The sequence below is a fragment of the Panthera leo genome, chromosome E2, assembly GCF_018350215.1.
Source record: "Panthera leo isolate Ple1 chromosome E2, P.leo_Ple1_pat1.1, whole genome shotgun sequence".
NCBI classification, from domain to species: Eukaryota; Metazoa; Chordata; class Mammalia; order Carnivora; family Felidae; genus Panthera; species Panthera leo.
This window is the reverse complement of record NC_056693.1, coordinates 12,043,503-12,063,411: the sequence shown is the minus strand read 5'-3', so window position 1 is coordinate 12,063,411 and position 19,909 is coordinate 12,043,503. Positions and strand designations below refer to the sequence as shown.

General features: G+C 45.0%; 1 protein-coding gene across 6 annotated transcripts in view; it reads right to left on the bottom strand.

Annotated features, from left to right (window-relative positions):
* The window catches only part of ZNF229 (zinc finger protein 229), a 59,720-nt gene extending 50,740 nt beyond the window's left edge, over positions 1 to 8,980 (bottom strand). For all 6 annotated transcript variants that reach the window (XR_006197478.1, XM_042920903.1, XM_042920905.1 and 3 more), the window contains exons 1-2: positions 8,127 to 8,980; positions 622 to 748 (exon numbers count right to left, since the gene is read on the bottom strand). Coding sequence is in view for 5 of the 6 variants with exons in the window: in XM_042920903.1 (XP_042776837.1) it covers positions 622 to 748; positions 8,127 to 8,207 (208 nt within the window). In the remaining variant the exon portion in view is untranslated. The remainder of the gene's footprint in view (positions 1 to 621; positions 749 to 8,126) is intronic.
* Between the last annotated feature and the right edge of the window lie 10,929 nt (positions 8,981 to 19,909).

Here is a 19,909-nt window from a genome sequence, read left to right as displayed (position 1 = left end):
TTATTGGCGATTCTTATCATCATGGGCCAGAATAACACAAATCTGTTCACACCCGAGGACTTGTAGGATATTGGAGACAAATGAGAAATCCATCAGTGGACTCTCAATATGCTGGAAGAGTCTCTCTGCCGCTGGCTTATCTTAATGCTGACCGGCTGTTTCTAGCAAAGGGAGGAAAGTCCAGGGACCCCTCAGTCACTCTGGATACGTTACTCTCTGAAAAGCATGAAGAATCCATGTGAAGGTGGGGACCGAGGAGCGGAAATGAGGTCGGAGAACAATCACCTACCATAGTACAAGTGTCCACAGGCAAGATCAAGATCAGAAGGCGCCTCTGCATGACAAGTTCACCCCACCCCTGCCTGCGTCAGACCCCAGGCTGCATGGTTCTTGCCCGGGCGTGCATCTCTCGGGAGTTTCTCTGTTACCCAAGTCTCTCTACCTTGTTCCATGGAAGTGCCTTATCAGGTTTGAAAGGTTGTTGCCCTGAAAATCCAAGCCTTAGGCTCATTTGTGAGGTGCAAACAATGATCAAAAAATGTAGTCCTGATCTTTCAAGTTCCCCGGGAACAAGAACATTCCAATCGAGGTAAGTGTGGATTACCCAGACATTCCCCTTACCCAGAGACAGCAGGTTCTGGAAGTTCTCCAGCATCACATCTCGGTACAGCTTCCTCTGGGTGGGGTCTAGAAGCCTCAGCTCCTCCTCGGTGAAGACCACAGCCACGTCCTTGAAGGTCAATGGCTCCTAAAATGTGAAACACCATTAACACAAACACGTACCAGATGAAAGGCAAACTTGGCGTCACTGAGAAGGGTAGACAAGCACGCAGGCAGTTGCTCGGTCTGACGAGTCAAATCAAGTTTTGTTAATGTCTGATGCCAACAATGTCGGTTCTTACCAACTGATCTTCCGTGGTTATCCACAGAGCAAAGCAACAAACATTCTTCGCTCAGTGTGAGCACTTCAGAGGGCAATTCCATAGAGCTACAATGCTTCCATCGTGCGGTCTGTCCATTTTACAATTTTTTTATAAATTTAAAAAAAATTTTTTTTAACATTTATTTCTGAGAGAGAGAGAGAGAGAGAGAGAGAGAAAGACACAGCACAAGTAGAGGAAGGGCAGAAAGACAGGGAGACACAGACTCTGAAGCAGACTCGAGGCTCTGAGCTGTCAGCACAGAGCCCAACGTGGGGCTCGAACCCGCAAACTGCGAGATCATGACCTGAGCCGAAGTTGGGATGCCCAACCGACTGAGCCACCCAAGTGCCCCTCAAGTTTTTTTTTTTTTTAAGTGTATTTATTCACTTTGAGAGAGACGGAGAGAGCACAAGTAGGGGAGGGGCAGAGAGCGAGGGGGAGAGAGAATCCCAAGCGGGTTCCATGCTGCTGGCGCAGAGCCTAACGAGGGGCTTGAACTCATGAAACCGTGAGACCCTGACCGGAGCCGAAACCAAGAGCTAGATGCTTAACTGACTGAGCCACCCAGGGGTGCCTTGACTCTCACTTACAGAATACCAACTTTTCCTCCAAAATGACTGTTTCAGCAGTACCTGGTGTTAAGAGTGCCCACGTCCACACACACCTCCAGATCACCTCCTCGGTTCTTCACCAACCAGCCCCTCGCCCCTCCATCAGCAGTGGGGCAAATCCTGCTCTTTGCCGCCCCTGCCCCCCACCCCCTCCACACACACACGCCTTTTACGGGTTTCCATGTCAGCACCTGTCAGAAGCAACCAACGGGTGTTTATGCGACCATGTCCCCAGCCAGAGGACGCCTCTGAAGCAGCGGTGGAGTGTCACGTCATGCTGTGTCATCCTCAGTTATGAACTGTGGCCCACGGCCTTCAAGCAAATTGCTCTAGTCCACGGAGGAAGACAGCGGCAGTTGTAAACACAGTGAAACACAGCGATCAACTGTATCGTGATACTCGCTGTCCTTCTCGAGAGGGAGACAATTGCGTATGAGGGACTTCAAATTCCACTTGGCCTGCAGCCTGTCCCAGGAATACCTGTAACAAGGTCTTACGAAGTACAACTTGAGCTGTGATTCTATACATAATTTAAAAAAGAAATTTTTTTTTACTATTTTTGAGAGACAGACAGACAGACAGAGTGCAAGTGGGGGAGAGCAGAGAGAGAGGGAGACACAGAATCCGAGGCAGGCTCCGATTTCTGAGCTGTCAGCACAGAGCCCAATGTGGGGCTTGAACTCACGAACTGTGAGATCATGACCTGAGCCAAAGTCAGAGGCTTAATTGACTGAGCCAGGCACCCAGGTGCCCGTATACATATTTAACTTAAAAAAAAAAAAAAAAAATTTCATGGGTACGTTTTTAAGAAGGAAGGCAAAGTAGCTTTAGTAGTAAGGTTTCCTTTTTTTTTTTTTTTAAGTTTATTTATTTATTTTGAGAAAAAGAGAAAGAGAGAGAACAGGGGAAGGGCAGAGAGAGGTGGGGCGGGGGGAGAGAGAATCCCAAGCAGGTTCCATGCCATCAGTATGGAGCCCGATGGGGGCTCGAACCCACGAAACCATGACATCATGACCTGAGCCGAAGTCAGACACTTAAGTGAGCCATCCAGGTGCCCCCATAGTAAGGTTTAATGCATGCATGTCTATATATGACTCATTCCATAAATGTTCAGTACCTATAAAACAGTATTAGACACAGGAATTCCAGAGATAACGAAGAAAATAACAGCCGTGCCTCTGTGGGGCTTGTGCCCACAGTCCCCGAGATCCCTTCCAAGTTCTATGATTCGCTAGAAGGACTCACAGGACTCAGTACATAGTCGTACTCACAGCTTGCACTTAGTATGGTTAAAAAACAAAGCAAAATCATGGGGCACGTGGGTGGCTCAGTGGGCTAAGCATCCGACTCGGCTCAGGTCACGATCTCACAGTCTGTGGGTTCGAGCCCCATGTCGGGCTCTGTGCTGATGGTTCAGAGCCCGGAGCTGGCTTCAGATTCTTGTGTTCTTCTCTCTTTGCCCCTGCCCCACTTGTTCCTTTTCTTTCTGTCTCTCTCTCTCTCTCTCTCTCTCTCTCAAAAATAAATAAATAAATAAATCACTTTAAAAAAATCAGCTGAGGGAAAGGGCATGTGGGGTGAAGTTTGGAGGAAGCAGGGTGCAAACGGGTGTGTTTCTGTGACAAATCTCAGCCACGCATAGAACTACACACTGGACCCCATGGGTCCTGGCAGATCTCTGAACATGGGCGTGGTCTTGGGGAGCCCTGAACCAGGCGGTGAAGGAACTTGGCCATGGTTACACAGCCAGTAAGAGACAGGGTTCGAGCTCAAACTACAACATGAGCACACAGAGTCTAGTTCCAGAGCCACTGTATTTTAACAACTGTCCTATACGGGCCAACCTGTGTGTTACCAGGGGGCCAGAAATGCATGTATAAAGCAGATAATTTGCAGAAAAATCACTCTAAGGCAGGCTCTAGCCTACGTATCTTTACGTGGTTTATCTCACTGAACCCTCACAAAACTCACAGAAAGCGAGAACTTTCTGGAGCACCAGGAATGCTCTCTTGTCTGCTCTTTTAATGGTAACTACTCACAAGGTAGTTATTGTTGCTATCTCCATTTGACCGACGAGAAAACGGGTCTCAGAAAGCGAATGCTACGTGTCGAACAACATACGCTTCGGAAGCCTGAGTCGGGACTGGACTCGGGCAGCCCGAGTAACGACGCTGAAACCACCCAGCCCTACCGCGGCCCAAATGAGACTGAAGGCGCCAGACCAGAGGAACCCACCTCCCCACTCGGGAGGGCGAGCGCCACCAACACAGCACATTTCTGAGCAGAATCCCAGATCGATCCCAAGACCAGAGGCAGCGTCACAGGGGAGAAACGTCGGGCCAGAGGCAGCCGATGTGACAATTACACAGTTGTGGCCCTGCCGCTAACTCCCAAATCTCTACAACCAGTCCTGCCTTCTGCACTGAGCCCTGCCTACTCTGCCTGCCGCCTGGACGCCTAAAAGGTATCGCGAAGCAAAAACAGCCCAACTGGAAGGGAGTCTTTCTTCCCAAATAGTTCCCTTCTCATCTCGCTGACGTGGGCAAACGCAAGTACCATCTGCCTTAAAGGCATCGCCTGGATTCTTTCCTTTTCTTCATTTCTTACATCTAATTCATTAAAAAAAAAAAAAAAAAATTCATGGGGCGCCTGGGTGGCTCAGTCAGTTAAGTGTCTGACTCTTGATTTCAGCTCAGGTCACAATAGCACGGTTCGTGAGTCCGAGCCCCGCGTCAGCCTCTGTGCTGGCGATGCGAAGCCTGCTTGGGATTCTCTCTCTCTCCTCTCTTTCTCTCTCAAAATAAATAAAAATAAACTTAAAAAAAATTCTGCCACTTATTATTCCAAAGTATACTTCAAGCTTCTCCCTGTAACTACTTCTGCCTCTCTAATGTCCTTCGCTTGGATGATCGCACAGACCTCCTCCCAGTTCATCCTGCCTACGTCCCTCAAGATACTTCAGAGCCCTCATCTGGTGTTTAACCCGTTACTACCGGTCTCCCCCTTCTAGAAGGCCAGCCCCATGAAGGCAGGGGTGTTATCTGTTTTGCTCTCTGATGTATCACCAGGGCTTAGAATAATGTTTGGCCCATAGTAGCTGTGCAACAAACGTTTGCTGAATGAAGAGAGAAAGACTAACTTTTGAACCTCAGAGGTACATGCTCAATATAAATAGTAAAACAACACAGGGACATACAACTCAGTAGACCAGAGTACAGTATACAGGAATGGTCACGTCCTATGAAAGCTAAGTCAACTGTCATTTTTCTTTCTCTTTCTCCACATATATAACGCACACACCTATTTTTTTTTTTAACTTTTTTACTGTTTATTTATTTTGAGAGAGAGAGAGAAAGCACACGAGCAGGGGAGAAAGAGAGAGCACACAAGCGGGCAGACAGAAAGGGAGAGAGAAAGAATCTGAAGCAGGGCAGAGCCTGACATGGGGTTCAAACTCACAAACTGTGAGATAATGACCTCAACGGAAATCAAGAGTCAGACGCTTAACCAACTGAGCCACCCAGGCATCCCCATACACACCTATTAAATATATACATGTTTATATACATATATACATATACGTATACGTAAACATATACAAAAATATATAAATGATAAAGTCAGCATTTCAGTTGACCTACACATGAATGATTAATAAATGGCACTGTCCTGACTGGCTATCCATCTTGAAGAAAATGACATTAAATGTCAACCTTAGGCCACTTACAAAAACCAGTTATAATCATTTTAGAGATTAAAACGTTTTTAATCTAAATAAAAACCCATTTAGGTGCCTTTTTTTTTTAATTAAAAAAATTGTGTTTTTAATGTTTAATTTTGAGAGACAGAGACAGGGTGTGAGCTGGGGAAGCGGCAGAGAGAGGGAGACACAGAATCTAGAGCAGGCTCCAGGCTCCGAGCTGCCAGCACAGAGCCTGACATGGGGCTCGAACCTACAAGCCACAAGATCATGACCTCAGCTGAAGTCAGACGCTTAACCACCCAGACTGAGCCACCCAGACGCCCCCATTTAGGTGCCTTTCTGATTAAGCTTAGAATGGGTAAGGCCTTTTGCAGCTAGGTATGGAGCCATATTTTCAAAAGGGAACTAACAAATCATTTAACTGTGTACAAATTTTACACTTCTTTATGGTCAACTCACCATTCAGAAAGTAAAAATTGAGAGAAAGTAACTTTAACACTTTTGATGGGCATGAGTTAACAACCCTACTCTTGAAAGAGCTCCTGTCATTAATGAAAAATGGACAAAAGCATTTCATAAGCAATTTATAGGTGAGAAAACATAACAGCAAATATATATATGAAAGATGCTTATCATGCACCTAATGTGTGAGGAACTACAAAATACATACGTCTTGGCCACATACCCTCCTCCATCAGATTAGCAAAAATGTTTAGTACTGATATATAGCCTGGGGGGGAGAACTTGCCAAAAAGAAAATTAATCAGAATTTTTACAAGTGTGACCAAAAAAACCCACTCCTACGATTCGGGGAAAATAAAACCTCAAGAGACGAGCCAACCAGCAGAATGAACATCACTGAAGCACAAGCCGGTGAACTGGAAAACAGAGCAGCCTCCTGGAAGGTGACAGAAAATTCCGAAGAAGAGAAGTTTAAGAACAGGGAAGATAGATCTGGAAGTTACACCTTCAGTAATGGGAGTTCTGGCAAGACCACATGAATAAAATGATAGTAACGGCAGACAGACATCCAGGCAGAAAGAGAATTAACGCCACAAGATCGCAGAGCAAAGGCAATAAACGTGTGATCCTTGAAAATGACGCTCAGCCAAGATGCCATGTATAAACACAACAGACCTTTCTGAGAAAAAGCGCTAAACTAACTAATAAATAAGCATAAGCTTTGCTCACCAGAAGGTGAATGGAGAAGGGAGAGAAAGACCAGCATGAGACTTAATGCCAGTTCCGAAAGTATGAATGAAGACTCTTCAGCTTCGGCAATGTGCCATCCGCAAATTCCGTTCGCCTAAAGGCACAGACATTGTTCAGCACAGAAACGGTCAGCGGAGACAGCATCCGCAAGTCTTCTTTGGGAAAAGCAAATCGTGGAATGACGCTGAGCCAGCCAACAGGCAAGTCAGTGAAGCCAGGACTACAGAAACCAGAGACGGGTGGTGGACAAGGACCACTACGGAGAGAACTGACACAAGCTCACTGTGGGAATCGGTGGTGACAACCGTCAGAAGGTGATGACGGTAACGACAGTATCATACCAGGAACTGGTGGGAAGTAGAACCGTGTTAATTTCTTCAGCCCTCGTGGCGGGAAGTTCCCCAATAACATTTACAATTAAGGCGTACAGTAAGGAAGTAACTCAAACCTTCCGAATTTTTCCATAACGTCTTTTCGTAAAAAAAGGAAGCTTTGTAAAATAATTTTGCACGCGCCGAAAAGAGCACGTACTTAAAATTTTGCAAACTGCTTTGATTTCTTTTTCTTGCAACCTAAAGGAAAAATGAGTTAACACGTATGCACAGATCTACGGTGTGTGTGTATGTGAGAGAGAGAGCGAGCGCATCTTTTCATGTCCTGATATTTTCATCCGCTTGTGACCACATTTGACAGCGGCACAGGACCTGGACGTGAGAAGAAACAAAATGATAACAGTCCATCAATCCAACATCAATCCAATGGACGGACACGGAGTCCACCCCACGGTTTTTTCTTTTTTTTTTGCTGTTACGAACAACGTTGCAATGATCAGTCTTTGAATACTCGCTCTGATTTGGAATGAATTCTTAAGAGTAGGAAATATTGGAGCAGACGTGTGCAGAACTTCCAAGAAGACTAAAAATGCCCCTTTCAATGGTGTGAACGCACCATCTCTCCATCTGGCTAACAGTGAGAGCTGACCTTTCAAATCTTTGATCTGCTAGAAAAGAAAAAAAAATCAGTATCTCATTTCAACCTGTATCACTTTATTTTTTTTTGTTAATGTTTTGATTTATTTTTGAGAGACAGAGCATGAGTGGGAGAGGGGCAGAGAGAGAGAGAGAGAGAGAGACAATTTGAAGCAGGCTCCAGGTTTTGAGCCGTCAGCACAGAGTCGGATGTGGGGCTCGAACTCATGAACCGTGAGATCATGACCTGGGCCAAAGTCAGACACTCAACTGACGAAGCCACCCAGGCACCCCTGTATTACTTTAATAGAAGCTGATCGGACTTTTCATATAATTGTTGGCCATTTGTACTTCTGCTTTTCTCCCTTCCTGAGCAAGAATGCTTGGGTCTTTGAACCCCTCTGTCAAAAATAAAGACATTAGAATTTATAATTTTGTCGTAGACGAAATGTTTTTTCCCCTAATATGCTCTTTTAGCCTCGTTCACGGGGTACTTTTTGTAGGGTGTATTCACCTGGACAAAAGGACACCTGGAAAGGAAACAGAGAAGTGTCCCACGGAGGAGATAAACTCGGGCAGAGAAGGATTCATTTGTAATTATTCACCCAATACACTGTTTCCTCGACTCCCTTTTACCAAGGGAGGGAGACATTTTTACACTCCGATGCCTGACGTGTGATTTCTGGAAAGAAAAGCGATCTCAACCCACCTGAAACTGTCCTGTCCTCCCCATCCTGGGAAAGGGCTGAAGCTTGAGAACGGAGAGCTGCGGGAGGAGAAGGAAGGCCATGAGAAGATGTGGCTCCTGCCTGTAGACTCTCTACCTGGACCTCAGCAACGTCTGCTGCGTCACAAACTGGTTTCTTCTCTCTCCACACCCGGCTCGATTCTCCCCCACCGCACCCCCTTCATGAACTCTCAACCTCTCTCCCTAGGCCTCGAGGTCAAAGTCTCCATGGTTACCTCTCCCAGGTTTTCCCAGAGCAGCAGCAACTTTATGTATCCTCTGATCTTCCTAAGCCAGAGAAGCAGAAGATCTGGGCCTTCTTCATTCTTGAGGTTCTCCAAGCTCTGACAAGGAATGTCACATGGCTACCTGGGCTCAGAAGGACCTGCCTTCCCCTGCATGCTCCCCAGCCTGGGTGGTTCCCGCACTCCGGGGACCCGTGGGCTCAAGAGGGAACTTGACTTTATGGAGTCCTTTCTTCTGGGCCCCAAAGCTCTGGGTCTCCAGAACGGTTCACACCCTGTAGACATCATTCATTCAGGGGACACTGACTGAGTCGCTGTATGCATAGTCCCTGCTCTGGAGAGACTCACCGTCCACAGAGCCAAGGATGCTGCAGGTGGCTGGGGACAATCTGAGAGGTTTCTGTGGGGAGGGCTCAGCAGAAGTGTCACAGGGAGACACAGGGCCCTAGAGAAGGGTGCAAACGCCACAAACACAGGACACCTGTGTTCTGTGAAAGAAAATCTGGAGAGTGAAAGCTTTACTGATGCAACACTGTAGGCCTCACAGAAGAAACGATGAAAAATCCCTGTCGTCGGGGCGCCTGGCTGGCTCAGTCGAAGAGCATGAGACTCTTGATCTCAGGGTTGTGAGTTTGAGCCCCACACTAGGTGGAAAGATGACAAAAAAAAAAAAAAAAGAAAGAAAGAAAAGAGAAAAAGAAAAAGAAGAAGAAAAAAATCCCTGTCCTCGAGGGTCCTATCACTCAAGATACAGGTTAGCAAAGATCTTCTAAATCAGAGTTTGTAACCTTTTCTGTTCAATGGCCTCCTGTGTCAGTCTGGTGATACTTATGGGTTCTTACTCGGAATGATGTTGTGAAAGCATAAAATAAAACACACAGGGTTACTTTAAAGGCTAATTATACCGGAATACAATGTTCAAAAATAATAAAACACCAAGGATGTGCTTCTTTTTACACATTAAATATCAAGAATGAATCAACTGCTGGAATTTCCAAAAAGTAATGAGCATAAGTGATATTCTGAAACATCTACACCAACTACAATATAAAAACATCTATGATTGACCTGAATAACAGAGTCATGGGTTCTGATGATACTACTGTGTGTGGTCTGTCACCTGCATTCATAATCAAAGGAAATACTAATTTCCAGTATGACTGGTGCACATTTTTTTTCCCCACTCGGGTTCATGATCACCCTGCATTACGCCCACGGACTTGCGTTCAAGAACCCCTTCCGTAAGGGAGTCCTTCTGCCGCCACCAGATTGAATCAGTCACCCTGGGACCCCAGAACCATTTTGTAGAAACTGCTGGCTTGCCACCTTTCACACAGCCGCCCTGTTGAGACCTCTAAGTCATCAAGAGAATGGGGTCCTCTACCTTCATTCGTGGTCTCCATTTTGCACGGGGTTGGCACACTGGACACGCTTAGCAAATTTCATCAGTGGGGTGTGGAGCACAGAGATGAACAGAACTCTCGGCACGGGCCCGGAGCTAGTCAGTAGGCAGCAGAAACACACTGACCATAAGCTCCTTCCTTTTGCCTCTTTGCCTGATCTTTCTCCTGAGACTCGAGCCACAGGGCAGGTTCATAGGAACGTACACACCCTTAGGGTGCCTGCTCTAAGATACTCCCTGTACTGTACTGAGTCGGGAGCTCATGTCTCCACCTTGCCTCTAGCCATCGGTCCCAGGCCTCTGCACAGCCCGCTCTGGCAAGCGCCTCCCTGTCTCCCACCGTTTGTGCACTGCCCTGCCCCAGGGATTGTCCTCTAAAGCAAGTGTGGAGAGGTGCCTGGGTGGCTCGGTCGGTTAAGCGTCAGACTTCAGCTCAGGTCATGATCTCACGGTTCATGGGTTCGAGCCCCACGTCGGGCTCTGTGCTGACAGCTCAGAGCCTGGGGCCTGCTTCGGATTCTGTGTCTCCCTCTCTCTCTGCCCCTCCTCCACTCATACTCTGTCTCTCTCGCTCCCCAAAACAATAAAATACCAATACAAATACAAATAAAGTTAGGTCACTCCTCCGGCCAAGAACTTCACCTCACTCAAAACCTCCACCAAAGGCCTTTCAAAAGGCTTAAAGACCCTACGCTACCTGACCTCCCAATACCCAATTTCCTACCGATCCTTCCTCTTTCTCACTCTGCTCACCCTCTCTGGCCTCCACACTTCTTCAAATGGACCCTGCCTTCAATGCTGTTCCCTTTCCCCAGCGTCCACAGGCCTCTCTCTTCCTTTGGATCCCTACTCACCTACTCACCACCTTGTCAGTGAAATCATCCCTGGTTATGCCACACAACTGCAAGTCCCTCTGCCAGTCCTCCCAAAGCATCTTCCCTGCTTCATTGTCCTCCGTGAAGCTTAGCTAACCTACCATCTATTTTTCTTGTTTACTATCTTCCTGTACCCATGAGAGTATGAACTCTATGAGGGCTGGGATTTTAGTCAGCTCCAAGCAACAGGGTAAGCACTCAACACATATTTAAATGGGAGAATGGGGGGTGGGGGGAGCCTGGGTGGCTCAGCCGGTTAAGCGTCAGATGTCAGCTCAGGTCATCATATCACGGTTTGAGTTCGAGCCCCGTGTTGGGCTCTGTGCTGACAGCTCAGAGCCTGGAGCCTGCTTCGGATTCTGTGTCTCCCTCTCTCTCTGCCCCTCCCCTGCTCACGCTCCGTCTCTCTCTCTCTCTCTCTCGCTCTCTCTCTCTCTCTCTCTCAAAAATAAACAAACATTAAAAAAATTTTTTTTAAATGAAATCAATGGGAGAATGGGACTAATGCGAACTCAACCTGCTGATACTTGGATCCTGGGTCTTTTGAGACCAGCTACAGAGCGGGATGGTTTTGTTCTGCAGTTTGTTCGCTTAATCAATTACATGCAAAGGACCATGCAGGGCATGCTGGGACACGATGGTGATCAGGGCAGGCAAGGACTCTGCGCGCGAACAGCTAACATTCTAGCCGGGAAGACAGCACACATTCACTGGAGTTCTACTTTTATGTCAGGTGCTTAGGTTTAAGGAAAGATACACTCCTTTACCATATGGAGCTCACACTGGACAAAGAGGACGACCAGTACAACTGACGCCAAAGGCACTGGGATCAAGGGGTAATGGGACTAAGGGATACCGCAAAGGTAGAAAGGACAGGACTAGACGAATAATTACACGTGAGGGTGAAAAGGAGAAGTCAAATACGAATCTGGAGTTGAAGTTTAAAGAAAACAGGTAAATTATGGCGTTTTAATCCAGCCAGCAAGACGAGAGGCAGGGGTGGGAAGTTGCTGGTCTTGACTCTTAACACCGAGGTTGTCACACGGCCTGGGTCTAAGTTCTGGCTCAGCCACTCTGTAGCTGCGTTAACACCAGAAGAGAGAGAAATCTCTGAATGAGCCTGTTCTTTCTGCTGTCTCACTCACAGAGTTGACAGAATTAAGTCTCTCTCTGTGACACACGTACACGGGCATACCTATTTGAATGAAGTTCAGAGTCTAGTATGTGGTACACGGAAAATCCTCAGCCAACTACTATCACTGCTGTCATTCGCTCACCCCACCACCAACCCGGGAATACAGGCACCCATTCGTTTAACAAAGACACGTTCAGTGTCCCACTCTGTCTCCGACGCTGTAACAAACCCTGGGGACACAGGACCAAGTAAGATGGGCAAGGTGCTCGTTCTTACGGTGCTTGCATTCTGGCGGGTCAACAGGTCTTACAGATAAGGTGACCTCTGATTACAAAAGGGGCAAGGACGAAAATAAGTTGAACGTGACAGATCCTCGTTCTGGGTCAGAACACAGGGGGCAGGTGTGGGAGACGCAACATGAATCAGGTTGTCGTGGACAGTCTCCAAGACCTGCATGAAAATAAATCAGCCACGCGAAGATCTGGGATGGGAAGAGAACGGAGGGACACGCATAGGGCAAAGGCCCTGACTTCTGGTTGTAACACCTCAGCGTTCTTATCTGTGACACGGGACTAATGATAAGTTACTGAGAAAATTAACTATCAATTCTTACTGACAGGCTAGTACACGCCAGGCACTGTCCCAGGTATCAGGGATACTCAACCAAAGCTGTCCGCAGCACTGGCATGTAATAAGCACTTAATAAATGCAAACCATTACAGTCACTGTAATTATTTCTTCCCTGTAGCTAGCACAGCCCTGAAGCAGTGTAAGCCTAAGTGATTTACCGGCTACACGAACCAATACTACAGGCCAGGGAGAGAATACACTAAATAGAGTCGCTGGGAAATTCCCCCACCCTTAGGAAAAAAAACATCTCTGGGGGAAAGCAGCCACGGCTGAGGGGCCGGAATGGGCATTTGTCAACACCGTGGTATGATGAGTAAGGAAGATCAGGAAAGCAGGCCTTTGGGAAGGGAGCTGGCATTGCCATAAAACAAGAAACCAAACTTTTATTCACCTGGAGCTCTGACGTCAAGAGACCAGGGGTTACTCCTTTCTCTTCTACACAGATCTCTCTGAGAAAGGCACAGTCCCAAGAAGACAAGGCCATGAAATAAAAACGAGCCAGGAGATGACATGATTTTATCACAATTCCCAGCTACACAACAAGGAGAAAGTTCTGAGCACCAGCTGAATGTAATCTAGCCTTCCTGGAATCTACTCCTACCCCCAGGAAAGAGACCTCCCTCCCTACAGGGCTCAGAGGGTCCACACCATTCTAACTGTGGGCCTTGTCTACAAGCCTGCATTCACTGTAGCTCCTAGGAGACCATCAGATGGCCAACAGATACCTGAAACGATGCTCAACGTCACAAAACATCAGGAAAACGCACATCAAGATGGAGAGACCACCTTACCCTTGTCAGAAGGGCTAGAATCAAAAAGACAAGAAATAACAAGTGTTGGTGAAGACGTGAAGAAAAAGGAACCTTGGGACGCTGTTGGTGGGAATGCAAACTGGTTCAGCCACTGCGAAAACAGCATGGAGGTTCCTCAAAAAATTAAAATTAGAAATGCCATATGATCCAGTAATTCTCCAGTAAAATATCCAGTAATACTACTGGGTATTTACTCCAATAAAACAAAAACACTAATTTGAAAAGATCTACGCACCCCTGTGTTTACTGCAGCACTATTTACAACAGCCAAATTATGGAAGCCACCCAAGTGTCCATCAAGAGATGAACGAATAAAGAAGATGTGATACATGTATATACAATGGAGTATTACTCAGCCATAAAAAAGGATGGTATCTTGCCATGTGCAACAACACGGATGGACCTAGAGGGTGTGAAATGAATCAGAGAAAGACAAATACCATACGATTTCCCTCAGATGTGGAATGAAAGGGGGGGAAAATGAACAAAGAAAAAAAGAGACCAAAAACCAGACTCAAACACAGAGAACAAACTGGTGGTCGCCAGAGAGAAGGTGGGTGGGATAAGAGTTCTCTTATCATTTTTTTTAATGCTTATTTATTTATTTTGAGAGAGAGTGCGTGAGAGGAGGGGCAGGGAGACAGACAGACAGAGAATCCCAGGCAGGCTCCACGCTGTCAGCGCAGAGCTCAATGCAGGGCCCCACCCCATGAACGGCGAGATCACGACCTGAGCCAAAACCAAGAGTCAGACGCTTAGCCACCAAGGCACCCCAAGACCACTCTTGTCTCGATGAGCACTGAGCAATGTACAGTATTGTTGGATCATTACATTATCTACCTGAAACTAACATAGCACTGTATGTTAAAAAATATTTTTAGGGGGGCACCTGGGTGGCTCAGTCGGTTAGGCGTCCGACTTCGGCTCAGGTCATGATCTCACGGTCCGTGAGTTCGAGCCCCGCGTCGGGCTCTGTGCTGACAGCTCAGAGCCTGGAGCCCGTTTCAGATTCTGTGTCTCCCTCTCTCTCTGCCCCTCCCCTGTTCATGCTCTGTCTCTCTCTGTCTCAAAAATAAATAAACGTTAAAAAAAATTAAAAAAAATATTTTTAGGGGCGCCTGGGTGGCTCTGTGGGTTAAACATCCGACTTCGGCTCGGCTCATGATCTCGCGGTTTGTGAGTTCAAGCCCTGCATCGGGCTCTGTGATGGAAGCTCGGAGCCTGGAGCCTGCTTTGGATTCTGTGTCTCCCTCTCTCTCTGCCCCTCCCCCGCTCACACTCTGTCTCTCTCTCTCAAAAATAAATAAACATTAAAAAAAATTAAAAAAATATTTTTAAATGCCTAAAGATATACCATGTTCATGCAATTAAAGACTTAAGGTTGCCTGTTCTCTCCAATGCAATTTCAATCAAAATCTCAACGGACTTCTTGCAAGATTTGACACCCTGATTCTAAAATATGCGCTGTAATGAAGAAAATCTAGAATAGCCAAAAAAGAATCCTACCAAAGAAGGAAAAAGTGGGACTCATTCTTTCTGACTTCAAGATTTATTCTAAAGCCACAGTAATCAAGAAACAGTGGTACCGACTTAACAACGAACACACAGATCAATGAGAAGAGTCCTTTCAACGTATGGAGTTGGAACAACTGGAGTCTTATGTACCCCTCCTTAAATCATACACAAAAATTAATGCAATATGGATTAAAAGTCGACTATTAAAAGCAAAAGGTTTGAATTAAGAGTTGCGACTCTCATACGCTGTGTGACAGAACAGAATTCAAACCATGTGGCTCGGACGCTGCAAAAAAACAGAGCTAGCATCACTACACCAGCAAAATGATTTCTTAAAGCTTGTACGGCGCTTAGTAATTCTCAAAGGAATACATACAGACCGTGAAGAATCAACTTCTGCAGCTCTTTATAGAAATGACTTCACAGAAAAGTCTGAAATTCACACAGAAGTAGGTGTGCGGCTACCGTGAAAGAATTCCAGATATCACCAATCCAAAACTACTTGGATTGGAGTCTCCCAAACCGAGAGATGCCCGTCTCAAAGCCACAGCTGCCGACTTCCAACTGCTCCTTCCAAGCCTGGGGGCGCCCAGCGCTGCCGGCCCGAGCCCCGCCCCCCATCCCAACCCGGGATGCTCTGTGCGTCCGCCTCCTCAAACCTCTCCTTCGCCAGGCGGAGCTGCCGAAATCTCCCGGCTCTGACCCCCCGCCACACGCCCCCTCCCCCCAGATCCTAGAGCCCAGGCCCCTTGTCCCTGCGGCGGGAACGAAGACCTCCAAAAAGCCCCACGTCCCGTAACCTACTCACCATCGCAGAAGAAATTATGGCAGTGCTGCGGTGGCCGGAAGCGGAAGTGGGCGCCTCGGCAGGGCCCGGACTACACTTCCCAGGACCCTCTGCGGTGCGCGTTCTTACTTAAGGGAGCCGACGGTGTCGTAAAGAAGCGTACACCTGGAGCCCCGCCCAAGGCCAGGTGGAAGGCGGAGTGCCCCGCGGGGCTACTCTGGTTGGTGAGACGACACACGCTGTTCCGGCGCTGAGCTTTGGAGCTCCGCGACAGCTTTTTTCTTTCCTTAAAAAAAACGTTATTACTCGGTACTAACACGTTCACGTTGTGGAAAATCTGACAATACTCTCAAACAAAAAATCCATAATCCCATCACCAGGGAATATAAAGCATTGATGTTTTTGATTACACACACACACACACATATAATTTACACCATACATATATAATTTACACCATATATGTATATAATTTACACTATATATTTATTTATGTATTTTTTTTTTTACAAAAGCAGTGCATGATCAATGTTAAGGGACAAAAGTAAAAAGAATGTTAAGAAAAGTAAGGGAAAAAAGTAAGAGAAAGAACGAAAGTCCCCCATAATCCTAGCACCCAGAAACAAGTATCATTAAGATCTTGACCTATGTATTTCCGGATTTCCTCTTTGAGTAAATATATACTTAAAATTTTTTGTCCCCACAGAATTTGCATCATAATATCTTAGAGCCGATTTTTTTCTCTCACTTCATGCATGTCACTAAATAATAAATTCATTTAAAGTGGTTGTTTAGGATTCTTTAGTTTTAGGTCCGTTACCACCTTATCCACTAAAGAAGTTAGACTTCCAATCTCATGCGTCAAGAGTAGGAATAATCATTTTCTTTAATTTCTTCCAGTTTGATAGCCCAAATATGCTGTCTCCTTATTGACTGCGTTTCTTTATTCATGGAGATGTGGAATAAATGTCGATATGTCAGCGGTGGGTAAATTGCCTGTTTATATCCTTTGCCCATTTTTATCTTTTGCTTATTTATTTATAAATTCTCTTTGTCTACAAATGGTATTGACGCTGTCCTGTATGATGATTTTTCCCCCCAGTTTGGACTTTTATAAGGCAGTATTTAAAAACCACCGACCTTTATTTGATCAAATTGATCAGTCCTTTCATTTTGGATTCTGTATTTTTCCACACAATTATAAAGACTTCCTTCCTCTGATATCCAATAAGGACATCTATATTCACTTCTGTTCTAAAATTATACCTGAGATTTGTCTTAATCAGGTATGGTAAGACACACAAATACAGAAATGGTAGTCATGAGGAAAGAAGTTTAATACTCACAGATTTCCAGAAACAAAGTGTGTGGCATGCCACACAGGGCTTCACAGGGAAGGACCAGGGCTGGTCAGGAGGCAGTAGAGAGGACACGGTCCAAAGCCTTTATTGGGTTTTGATGGGAAGGGATGAGTGAATCAAGGTAAATAAGATGAATAAGTTTAGGATAATATTTTGGTGGGCTCTGGGTGGTCCCTTGGTGTCCAGTGCCTGGTCCTGGGTTGATTCAGGGCAGGGGAATATTGCCTTGGTGTATGACTTCGGTAAAGGACACAGTTGGGTGTCTGGGCTCTGGATCGGTTTATTTGTATATCAAAGGCAGCTAACAGGGAAGTAGTTTGCTATCTAGGAATTTAGGTAGCCTTGGGAGGGGCATCTCTCTGGGATCAAGGCCTCAAATGCCAGATCATAAAAATAAATAAATAAAAATAAAACACAGAAAAAAAAAAAAAAGAAGATATAGTCAATTCAACTTTTCATGGTTTTATTGGTCTGTTTTATTCTGTGTCACTTATTTTAGTATATGGTGTGAAGAGAGATCTACTTTTCTTTTTTACCAAATGCTTGAGTATTTGCAATAAAATTTCCTGAAAAATTCATCGTTTATCTACTGATTTAAAATATCATCCTACTCATTTACTAGGTTATTGTACATACTTATATATGTTCTGGGATACAACTGTTCCAATGACAGAGATGTTTTTTTCTGTGCTAAAAGATCTCAATTAGAGTTATCACTGTTGTATAATATATATATTTCTCTCTCCCTCCCTGTTCTGTTTTTTTTTTAATTTCATCCTATAAATTCTAGCACTCTTCCAGATAAACTGTTGAATTGTTTTGACAAATTCTCAAGACTTGTCAAGGGTTTCTGTTGATTAGAAAAATAACCCAATCACAGCACTGCAAGCCTCTTGGCATTTGCTTGAGTGTAAACAGTTTCAGTTCCCAGCCAAAGTCCTGCCATTTTTACCACTCTGTCTGCTACTGTTGATCCCTCTTAAAATGCCTATCTCCTTGTTCACTTTTGAAACATTCCCCAATTTTTTTAAAAGTAGGCTCCATGCCCAAGCCCAATGTGGGGCTTGAACTCACAACTGAGCCTAAGAACTGAGCTGAGATCAAGAGTGGGACTCATGATCAACTGAGCCACTCAGGTGCCCCAACCTTACCCGATTTTTAAGACTTAAATAGAAGACCATCCATGGAAACTGTATGAGTGCTATCACAAATGAACAGAGCAGCCTCTGGTTCAGGAGAGTTCCATGTGAATATAGTTAATGTGATCTCATTTTTGGAACATTCTCATTTCCCCGGGAAATCAATAAATTGGGGTGTTTTTACCTGCAGAACTGAGGAAGAACTCCTAGATGTGGGCAGATGAATCTCTCCCAAGGCTCTAGGAGTTATATGTTAATTATATGTTAAAATGAAAGATGATGAAAAACATTTGTTTATGTTAAAGCAAAAAAAAAAAGTATGTATTTATCAAAGGTGCATAGTGCTTAACTAATCTCCAGCTACCTAAATGTTTTACAAAATGAATGTTTTCTAAATGTTTTACAAAAATGAACTCACTGGGAACTGTTAATGGCCCTTTTGTTATCATTTCCCTTTGATAAGGAAACTGAGGCACAGAAGACATAATCACTTACCCAAGGTCTCAGGTACTGTGTGTCAAGATCCAATGGGCACCTGGTTGCAGGATCTCTACTCCCTCTGCACTGTGGTGCTTCCCATAACATATATGTAGACACGCTCACGGATGCACAGAAACTTAGGGAAGGTCACACGGAGACTGGGGATGATGGTTTGGTGGGGAGATCTTCCCTAAGGAAGGACATGGGTTAAGAAGGAGGAAATGAATCTTGCTTCTAATTTTATTTCTCTCTGTGGAAAATTTAGATTATATCTATGGTCTTAGTATATTTGTGAAAAAAACAACAATCGTAAATAAAATATCTAATGTAAGTGTAAAAATTCATGAATAAAGTAAATTATAAATAAAACAAAGTATTAATAATGATAAAAATCGCCAGTCTACGAGAACACGTAGTGACCGTAAATATGTGCGTACCAAACAAAACATGTAAACCCAAAACTGACAGCGCTGAAAGAAGAAATCGACGTGCAGTTATAGTGGGGACTTCAGCACCCCACTTCCTGCAGCTGATATAATTACCAGACAGAAAATTAGCAAAAATATAAACTAAGTGAACACCATTAATGAAGACAATCTAATTGATGCTTATAGAATGCTCCACGGAATACGCATTTGTTTCAAATGTCCATGGAACACTCACCAAGACAGACCATATCATGAGTCATTTTTCAGTCACCTATGTAATCAAGACAGTGGTATTGGTGGAGGGATGGACACGTAGGTCAATGGAACACAGTTAAAGAACCCAGAAATATACCTACACAAATATGTTCAACTAATTTTTGACGAAGGTGCAAAAGACATTCTATAGAGATACTGCCTTTTTGACAAATGGTACCGTAACACTGGAAATCCATAGGCACAAAAAAGTGGGCATTGGCATAAACTACAAGCCTTATGCAAAAAAATGAGTTCAAAATGGACAGTTGGATTAAATACAAAACAAAGAACTATAAAACTTTTAGGGAAAAGGCAAAGAAACTCTTTAGAATCTAGGGCAAAGCTGAGTTTTTATTATTTTTATTTATTTTTTTTTCTTTAATATAATTTATCATCAAATTGGTTTCCATACAACACCCAGTGTTCATCCCAACAAGTGCCCTCCTCCCTGCCCATCACCCACTTTCCCTCTCCCCAACCCCCCCCATCTACTCTTAGTTTGTTCTCAGTCCCTAAGAGTCTCTTATGGTATGCCTCCCCCCCTCTCTGTAACTTTCCCCCCCCTTCCCCTCCCCCATGGTCTTCTGTTATGTTTCTCAAGATCATATGAGTGAAAACATATGGTATCTGTCTTTCTCTGCCTGGCTTATCTCACTTAGCATAATACCCCCTAGTTCCATCCACGTTGCTGCGAATGGCCA